The sequence below is a fragment of the Chinchilla lanigera genome, unplaced genomic scaffold, assembly GCF_000276665.1.
Source record: "Chinchilla lanigera isolate Chin_1 unplaced genomic scaffold, ChiLan1.0 scaffold00123, whole genome shotgun sequence".
Taxonomy (NCBI): Eukaryota; Metazoa; Chordata; class Mammalia; order Rodentia; family Chinchillidae; genus Chinchilla; species Chinchilla lanigera.
In genome coordinates, this window is record NW_004955524.1 from 759,932 (window position 1) to 769,745 (window position 9,814).

The 9,814-nt window shown below is 65.3% G+C and overlaps 1 protein-coding gene across 1 annotated transcript in view; it reads left to right on the plus strand.

Annotated features, from left to right (window-relative positions):
- Unc13a (unc-13 homolog A (C. elegans)) overlaps positions 1-9,814 on the plus strand; it is a gene marked incomplete at its 3' end in the record, with an annotated part of 44,393 nt that extends 34,579 nt beyond the window's left edge. The window contains 9 exon segments of the mRNA XM_013507235.1: positions 202-207; positions 1,713-1,751; positions 2,638-2,667; positions 3,733-3,789; positions 4,066-4,146; positions 4,624-4,771; positions 7,954-8,046; positions 8,597-8,756; positions 9,221-9,814. Of these exon segments, the coding sequence (XP_013362689.1) occupies positions 202-207; positions 1,713-1,751; positions 2,638-2,667; positions 3,733-3,789; positions 4,066-4,146; positions 4,624-4,771; positions 7,954-8,046; positions 8,597-8,756; positions 9,221-9,521 (915 nt within the window).

Here is a 9,814-nt window from a genome sequence, read left to right on the forward strand (position 1 = left end):
AGGGCAGGGAAGGGCAGGGCAGGACAGGGCAGGGCAGGGCCGGGCCGGGCAGGGGAGGGCAGGGCAGGGCCGGGCAGGGCAGGGCTGGGCAGGACAGGGCCGGGCAGGACAGGGCTGGGTGTCTGCGCCTGGTGCCATCCCCGCCCCTCCCCCGCTGACACTCACGGTGCCTTATTCCCCCCCACCGCCCCCGGCTGACAGATGATCGTAAGTAGAGGCGTCTGTCCCTCCGTCTGTCTGTCCTGCTCTGTGTCTGGACCCGCCTGCAGGCGGTGGCCTCCTGTGCTGTGTGTGGGGGCGGGGCCGGGGCGGGCCACACCCACGCCACGCCCCTTCCACCTCGGGAGCGGGAGGTGCGCGGGCTCTGCCCCCCCCCCCCGTCCCAACCCCTTCTCGCCCCCCAGGCCACCCTCCCCCTGCTCAGGGCCCCGGGGTCCCCCAAGCCAGGCAGGGCTTCCGCACCGTGGGCCGCCAGCTCCGTCCGAAGAGCACAGGACCCCCTCCCCGGGGTGCCGGGAGACAGGGGCGCTGTGCAGACTTGGGCCCCACCCCGCCCGCCGCGCGCTCGCTCTCTCTTGTGGCCTCTTGCGGTTGCTTCGCCTCCTAATCTCCACCTCCCCGCCTGGGACGCGCGTTCTTCACAGCCACCGTCTGTGCCGTGGGCAGGGGCTCCCCTCGTGCCAGGATAGAGGTGGCCGGCGAGCCCCAGGCGTGGCCACCGGCCCGCTGCCAGGAACAGGGCACCGTCCCCCCGGAAGCCGCTTGGGGTGGTGTGCAGTCCTGTCACTCAACGGGCCACCTGGTATCAAGGCACACAGTGCACCTGCAGGCAGAAAGAGAGGCCTTCACGCTGAAGCTGGGCCTGGTGTGCACACCTGTAATCCCAGTACTCTGGGAGGCTGAGGCAGGAGGATTGAAAGTTTGAGCACAGGTTGAGCAATTTAGCAATATAGCAAAACTATCTCAAGATTTTTTTTAAAAATTTAAAAAGGGCTGCAGATGTAGCTCAGTGTGAAAGCCCGATTTCAAGCCGCAGTACAATTGAAAAATCACGTTTAGCTGGGCGTGGTGGCACGTGCCTGTAATCACAGCACTTGGGAGGCTGAGGCAGGAGGATCATTGCGAGTTCGAGACCAGCCTGAGCTACAAAGTGAGCTCAAGGCCAGCCTGAACTGCATAGTGAGACCCTACCTCTAAAAGACCAAAAAAAACAAAAAACAAAAAACAAAAACACGTTTGTGAAAGGTTGTACGTACATAGGCCTCGTCGTAGCAGCCACTTCAGGTCACCCTCGTGGGAAGCCCACGAGCAAGGGGACATCCTCACTCGCATTTTGTAGATGCTGAAAGCTGAGCCTCAGAGCCTCCAGCTTTCAAGGCCGTGTAGTCACAGGTGTGAGAGTCGAGAAGCAAAGTCAGGTCTGGCCCAACGCAGAGCCAGTTTCTTCCCTGTGGCCCAAGAACCGAGAGCTTCACGGGAACGATGAATATAAGCAGGGTCGATGTGGGCAACGACTCGCTTTCTGGCCCTCTCCGGCCTCTCCCTGTCCCTTCCCCTGCCCTCCGTCTCCCTGACCCTTACACCTTCAAGACTGAGCCACTAAGTCCCCCACAGTGCCCCAGGGGTCGCCCCTGTGCAGCACAGACCCCGTCCCGTGAGCACACGTGCACACGGCCCGCCAGGCTGACCTCCCTGTGACGTTGTCTCTGCAGGGAACCCTCTTGAGAAAGCATGGCAAGGGATTAGAAAAGGTAAAGAGGCCTCGAGGTGCCGAGGCCCCAACTGTGGCACCGGGTGTGTGTGCGCGCGTGTCAGTGGGTGTGCGCGTGTCAGTGGGTGTGTGCGCGTCAGTGGGTGTGTGTGCGTGTCTGTGGGTGTGCGCGTGTCTGTGTGCGTGTGTCTGTGGGTGTGCGCGCGTCTGTGGGTATGCGCGTGTCAGTGGGTGTGTGCGCGTCAGTGGGTGTGTACGCGTGTCTGGGTGTGCGCGTGTCTGTGGATGTGCGCGCGTCTGTGGATGTGCGCGCGTCTGTGGGTGTGCGCGCGTCTGTGGATGTGCGCGCGTCTGTGGGTGTGCGCGTGTCTGGGTGTGCGCGTGTCTGTGGGTGTGCGTGGGCGTGTCCATAGGCTCAGGCAGGTCTCGGGCTCATGGCAGGAGACAGACACCCTGGCCAAGCCCCCCAAGGCCCGAAGTCGGAGAGGAGCTGATTCTCAGGGCCAGCGCTAGAAGTGCACGTGTGAGCGGAAGTGTGCACAGCTCCTCCTCGCGGCAGCCCCAGGGCTCCTCGCCGGCCCGTGCGGACGCCGCGGGGACGCGTTGTTCCGCATCCAGCGTGCCTGCTCCCGGAGGGCGAGGCTGTGCGCATGGGGCCGTGCACGCGTGCGAGTGCGCTGCGTGTATCTTGTGATGCGTTGCTCTGAGCGTGCCAGCGGCACGTGCGCAAGTGTGCCCGTGTGAGTGTAAGCTGACCGAACTGGCCGTGCCAGCTGGACACGTGCAGGGTGGGAGAGCAGAGGGGCCGCAGGACCCCGCCCGGCGGGGAGGGCGCCGAGGCGGCGCGGGCATCGTTCGGAGGGCAGGGGCGCCCCGCCGTCCCGCAGGCCCCCAGGACTCTGACCTCCGCCTGGTTCTCTCCACAGGGCAGGGCGAAACTGCCAAGCCACTCAGACGTAAGCCCGGCCCCATGTCCGTCTGGCCGCCCCTGCCCCGCACCTCTGTGGTCCGTGCCGTCGGTCCTGTGTGTCACTTCCTCCTGTCTGTCCGGCTTGCTCGTGGGGAAGGCGGGGGGCAGGGCAGAGGGTGCCCAGGGGCCAGACGCAGGTGGGCGCAGCAGCAAACAGGCCCAGGCGGCGGGCTCTGGGTAGCTGAGCCGGTAACGCCTCGGGGGTCACCGGAAACCCCAAGGACAGGGCTGCGGAGCGGCTCCGAGCAGAGCGGCGGCCCCGCCAGGCCTGGGCTCCATCCCAGCGCCGCGATGAGGGCACAGCGGCAGCCGCCGGCAGTGGCCGTGAGCACAGCAGGGCCTGGTCGCGGGTCAGCGTCGGTCCGCAGGCCGGGGCAGGTGCCCAAGCTAGCAGTCCCCGGCAGCCAGGGACGCATGCGGCCGAGGCCGGCCTCTCGTCCCCCGCCATGGTCGGGACGCCAGCAGCGGTCCCGGGGAGCGCCGAGCACAGCCGCAGCCCAGAGTGGGTGTGAGGGCCCCATCCAGATGGGGAAGCCGAGGCCAGACTGGTTAAGTAATCTGCGGAGGGCAACACGGCCGAGCCGGGACTTGAGCCCAGGCCCACCCCACCGGCCAGAGCCTGAACGGAGTTTTCAGGCTGAGGGGTCGCTGGGGGGCAGTGGGGGTGGGGCCCGAGCGGATGCTGCCGTTTAAAGTCAGACTAAGAGCCGCCCGTGCCAGGGGTGGCCTGGGGCACCTGCTGAGGCCCCAAGCCCCCTAACTCAAGCTCCCGCCAGACCACCCCATCTGGGGTCCCCCACACGGCCCCACACAGCCCGACCCACCGTGCTCCTCTGTCCCACAAGCCCAGGGTCGTGGTGGGGGTGAGTCGGCAGGACCGGGGCTCCCACTTCTGGGGACCCCAGCCCTCTGTGCCTCGGAAAGAACCACAGCCCTGCCCAGACCTTGGGACAAAAACCAAGACGGGGCCCAGGGCTAGGGCGTGGCGGGCGGCTGGGGACCGGCTTAGGGGAGCCCCCCTCATGCCCGCTGCACCTTTTGTCACCTGCAGGGGACCCAGATGATCTTCAACGCGGCCAAGGAGCTGGGCCAGCTCTCCAAACTCAAGGTGAGGTGGGTGGGTAGGAGGAGCGGAGACCTGGGCCCGGCGGCGTCCCAGGGAGGACCCTCAGAGGTGTCCCGGCCCCCTGGGACAGGGAGAGGGCTCCGAAGGCGGCGGCTCTGCAGGCTCCCAGGGCAGAAAGCCCGCTCACAGCTCAAAGCACAGTGTACCTGCCTCCGGGTCACGCGTGCACAAGCGTGCGCGCGCACAGGCTGGGGGCCGAGACAGACCCCAGCGCAGCTCTTCGAGCGGGGTGACGCCCACCCGGCCCTCTCCACCCAGGACCACATGGTGCGAGAAGAGGCCAAGAGTCTGACCCCGAAGCAGTGTGCAGTGGTTGAGCTAGCCCTGGACACCATCAAGGTGAGAGGCGGGCGGGCAGAGCCGGGCGCTGTGCCGATGTGCCTGGGCGCACCCGGGCCACACTAACCCCTTCCGTCCACAGCACTCCCCGACCCCTTCTGAGCTAGCGCTGGGCTTGAGGAGCCCCGGCCGGGAGACGGCTGAGTGCCAGCACCCCAGTCCTGTCAAGCAGGAAGGGTGGGGTTGGGGCAGCCCGGGGACGGGCAGCGGAGGGTTCTCTGGAGAAGCGCATGCGGAAGTGCGTTTTGAGGGATGTATAGGAGTTCACCAGACAAAGCCAAAGGGCAGGGCCAGGAGGAGCCTTTCCACCCGCGGGCACGGTAAGGGCCAAGGCTGCGTAGGGACCTTGCAAGAGCAGGCTGGGAGGGCGGGAAGGACGGGCGTTTCTCCCAGAGTGCTGGGAGCCTGGCAGGTTTGGGGCGCACGAGGAGCGCGGCCGATGCCCAGGGCCTCACTGTCCCACCCGGTGGCCGACAGCAATACTTCCACGCGGGGGGCGTGGGCCTCAAGAAGACCTTCCTGGAGAAGAGCCCCGACCTGCAGTCTCTGCGCTACGCCCTGTCGCTCTACACGCAGGCCACCGACCTGCTCATCAAGACCTTCGTGCAGACGCAGTCGGCGCAGGGTGAGCGCAGGCCCCGCCCCGCCCCGCCCTCTGTGACGCGGGGGCCAATGGGTGGGCGACATCGTGTGTGGGCGGGGCCCGGCAGCGAGGCACGGGCGGTGATTGACAGCCTCGGGCGGGACCTCTCTGACTCCAGACCTGGGGTGATTGACAGCTCCCGGGGGTGGGACCCGTGACCGCGTAGGCAGCGAGGTGATGCTCATCTGCGGGCACAGTCCTTGACTTTTGGGGCCTGGGGAGGAGCGGGAGTGATTGACAGCTCCAGGGGAGGGCTCTCTGGGGCGTGGGAACTGCAGGGTGATTGACAGCGGTGGGCGGGCGGGCCCTCGGAAGCCCTGGGCCAATGAGGGATTGGCAGCTCGAGGGGGCGGGGGGCTGGGAAGGCGCCCTGTTTGTCAAACTTTCTCTGCTTCTGTCTCGCCTCCCGCTGAACTCACGCGCAGCAGCAGGGCCCAGGTCCCCTCCCTGGGCAGCCCCTGTTCCGAGCTGGCCCCTTGGGGCAGGCCTCCGGCCCGCAGCCACCCTCTGGGCCGTGCCTCGGTTTCCCGGCGTCCCGGCGCGGGAGGCGTCCGCGCGGTCCGCGTCCCCGCTGACGTTTCTCTTCTCTTCTGTTTTTCCTCCCTGTCGCTGGCTGCCCCGGCCCCGCCCCCACGCGCGCCCCCTCCCCTCGCTGCCCCCACCCGCCCCTCCCGCCCCGTTAGTCCACGGTGGCAAGGGAACTAGGTTTACCCTTAGCGAAGACACTTATCCTGAGAAGGGTACGTGCCCGCCGCGCCCGGTGCCCGGTGCCTGCGCCCCCCGCCGGCCGCTAGTAGAAGGCCGTCCTTCCCGCGGCCCGCAGGGCGAAGGACGGCTTGCTGGCTCCACGTAGGGCAAGAGCCCCGCCAGGTGCACGCCCTCTCCCCGAGACGGGCGCGAGCTGGACCCAGGCCTGGAGGCGCAGGTCTGGCATCCCAGCACCCTGGGAGGCTGAGGCAGGAGGATCCTCAAGCCCAGCCCAGCCTGGGCAACTAAGTGACTTACTGAGACTTCGTCTCAAACAATGAAGGTCTGGGGATGCAGCTCAGTGGAAAGGCCCTGGGCTCATTCCCCAGAGCCGCCCCACACACGCACACACAGCTAGACTCCGACCCTGGCCTGGCCACTCTGCATGCTGGGCGCTGCTGGGCAAGAATCCGCCTCCCTGAGCCTTGGTGTCCGGGTCGTAGAATGCAGACAGGCAAGAACCCTCCTTCACGGGATTTTTTTTGAGGATTAGAGGAATGAAATTTAGAACGGCCAGGCATGGTAGCAAGTACCTGTAATCCCAGCACTCAAGAGGCTGAGGCAGGGGGATCGATTCGAGTTCAGGGCCAGCCTGCCTGGGTTACATAGTGAGACGCTGTCTCAAAAAACCTAAATAAATAAATTAATGAATTTGGAACAGTTCCTGGCACATGGTAAACTCGAAGCAATTGGTATATTCCAATGTCATGTTTTTCAGAGTAGAAAACGACTGTTTCAAACTCTGACTCCAAGCCAGGCCCAGTGCCAAGGGTTTCTTGAGAGGCCCCAAAAGATTTCTCACAGCCAGGCAAGATGCCTGTCATCCCAGCACTCTGGGAGGCTGAGACAGGACTATCTCGATTTTGAGGCCAGCCTGGGCTACTTAGCAACTTGGCGGAACCCTGTTTCAAAATAAGAAACTTAGAAAGGGCTGGGACGCAGCTCGGGCGTTCAGTCCCCAGTACCGCAAAATTACAGAAATCAGTACTTTGCTGCAGTGCGAGGAGGGCGCCCATCGCTGCACACAGAGGACAGCTGAGGGCCAGAGGAGGCGGAGCCACTTGCCCAGCCGCCTTCTTCCCGCAGGGCCTGGGCGCGGGGAGCGGGGTGTGAGGTTGGGGAACACAGCCACCCAGGAGACAGCCCTCCCCGTGGAGCCAGCAAACCCCGGGAGGGCGCAGCGTTGCCCCTCGCCTTCTCACTAGCCTTGGCCTTGGTCTGACCTCTCACCCGACCCCACTCTAACCGGCACCCCAGTCTGGCCCGGATTGAGCTTGCTGTGAAGCATCGGCCTTGCGGGAGGGCAGGCTGAGCATGTGACGGGGGAGGGGGGAGCCTGAGGCGACGAGGAAGGCAGCCGGCGTGGGCGGCGACCGCGGCCGGCCCGCTCTGGGGGACGGGGTCTCCCTCTGCGCCTGGCCCTCAGCCACTTCCTGTCCATCGCAGCAACGCAGACCAACCCGCGACTGACCCACCCCACCCTCACCTCCAACTCGCCTTGTTCCTGTCCCCTGCATGGGGTGTCCCAGGAGTGGGGGTGCCTGGGGCCGGGGGCGGGCTCGTGGGGGTGCTGGTGGCCACGGGTCCACAGTCCCCAACAGGACCGCTCAGGACACTTAATGGAGGCCAGAAAGAGAAGTGAAAATCACCATGACTCAAACCGACCAGGAGCTCTGTGCGCTGTGGAATTGAAAGCTCCGGCATGAACTGGCGTCAGGAGTAGTTGGATCCAGAGTCTCTGACGCAGCTGTCGCACCTTGTCTCCATTGGCCATTGGTCTCCATGGAAACCCCTTGGGGCGAGCTTACCACTCATTGGGCAGAGAAAGCATGCCCACTTAGCACCAGAGGGAGACTCACTTCCTTACATTCTAGCCAAAGTCCAGACCTAATTCCTATTGGCCCAGCTCGGGTCACATGACCATCTCCGAGCCAATCCCTGCAGCCACGGGCAGGGTCTACTCTTGATTGGACGCTGTGGTTCCTTTAGCGGGGAACTCAGCAACAGAGTCCACACTGCCTGAGCCACGGGGTCTGCGTGAGCGTGCGGCTCTGTATCAGGAGGGAATCGAGTCGGGCAGAACGATTTTCCCAAGCAAACGTCCCTTCCGCAGAAATGCGGGTTCTTGGCAGTGTTAAAGGAGCCCGAGGAGGCCCGTGAGCTGGAGGGGGCTGGGTTGAAGAGAAAGAGGAAGGAGGTGCGATAGGCTCCGAGAGGTTAAGACGTCTGCTTGAGGTCACGCGACAGTGCAGTGCAAAGCCAGACCCGGCCCCTGGCTTCCCAGGGGCTCCCGCGACCAGCCCTGCCGGCACCTCCCTGTCCGGGCTGATGACCTGCTGCCGCTAGCACGGGGTGGGCGGGCGCCCTGCGGGCGGGAAAGGACAGCGCTCACTGGGGCTCTCTCCCGCCCCACCCAGGCTCGGGCGTGGACGACCCTGTGGGCGAAGTCTCCGTCCACGTGGAGCTCTTCACCCACCCAGGAACCGGGGAGCAAAAGGTCACGGTGAAAGGTGAGTGGCGGAGGGGTGGGGCCGCTGCGTTGTTTCTGGATTACACTTTTTATGGCTCAGAAAACGGGGCAGAGCAGAGGCGAGCCCGCTGCAGCCCTGGCTGGGTCCAGCGAATCTGTTTCTTTAGGGGTTTTCTCCGGTTTGGGGGGGGGGGTGCTGCTGCCGTTTTCTGTCGTGCTTTTGTCCCTAATGATTTTCATTCTTCTAAAGAGCCCCAGAAACACTGCAGAGTGCAGCAGAAGTTGTAGGCGTCACTTCCTCTCAGATCTCATTGGCTGAAACTTGGTCACATGATCGCACTTAGGCGGACACGCTGGGAAATATAGTTCATTTGAGACCAGTTTAGAAAAATCACAGATGGCCTAGTGCAGTGGCACATGCCTGTAGCCGCAGCACTCAGGAGGCCGAGGCAGGGGGATTGCTGTGAGTTCATGGCCATCCTGGACTACATAGCGAGACCCTGTGTCAAAATCAAAAACAAACCGTCATAGAGGTCTAGTTCTGACACGCTGAGCCGTCCTGACCGGTCTTCCCCCACACCCCACCGCAGTGGTGGCTGCCAATGACCTCAAGTGGCAGACTTCCGGCATCTTCCGACCCTTCATCGAGGTCAACATCATCGGGCCCCAGCTCAGCGATAAGAAGCGCAAGTTCGCCACCAAATCCAAGAACAACAGCTGGGCGCCGAAGTACAACGAGAGCTTCCAGTTGTGAGTCAGGGAGGCGCGGGAGGTGCTGGGGCGCATCTGCTAGGTGGAGCTCAGGGCCGCCAGACCCGAGAGGCGCCTGGGCGTGCCCCAGCACCGGAAGGGCGGGAGCCGCGCCCAAGGGGAGGAGGGCACATCCCGGAGGGCACGGCAGGAGAGTGGCCTCTGGGCCGGGTGGTTCCAGGAGGCGGCCGTGGGCGGGGCATGTTGAGCGGGTGGGACAGAGCGACAGAACGGTCCTGAGAGGTGGGTGCAGCCCAAGTAGGGGGTCAGCGTGGGCGTGGCAGAGTCAGGGTGGGAGGGTGAGTTGCCAGGGGCTAGGGTGGGCGGGAGCCGAGGCGATCCCGGGGTGGGGTAACTGCAGTGGGCGTGGCTCGGTGTGGGGCGGCAGGGGCGCCTCGTAGCTAAGATACGGGGTGGGGCGGGCCGGTGGGCGGAGCCTGCTCACGCCCCGCCCCTCGCCCCAGCACGCTGAGCGCCGACGCAGGCCCCGAGTGCTACGAGCTGCAGGTGTGCGTCAAGGACTACTGCTTCGCGCGCGAGGACCGCACGGTGGGACTGGCTGTGCTGCAGCTGCGCGAGCTGGCCCAGCGCGGGAGCGCCGCCTGCTGGCTGCCGCTCGGCCGCCGCATCCACATGGACGACACGGGCCTCACGGTGTTGCGCATCCTCTCGCAGCGCAGCAACGACGAGGTGGCCAAGGAGTTCGTCAAGCTCAAGTCCGACACGCGCTCTGCTGAGGAGGGCGGCGCCACGCCTGCGCAGTAGCGCGGGAAGATGGGCGGGCGGTACTGCGCCTGCGCGGGGTGGGCGGGGCTTGCTGAGCGGACTGTGCCTTGCGTTCGGCGTGTCTCCGCCCTCGCGAGAATTGAGGGGGAAGCCCCGCCCCTTTGGGTGCCCATCCGGACACAAGGAAGAAGCCACATCCCCTACCTGAGGCCACGCCCCCGCCGCCCCAGGGCCGTGGGCGGGGCTGGGCTGGCCGCCTCCTGTCCCCGGAAAAGCCATAGACGGTCCCGGCCCGCCCGAGGCCGGCGCCGAGCACGGAGCCTCAGCCCCGC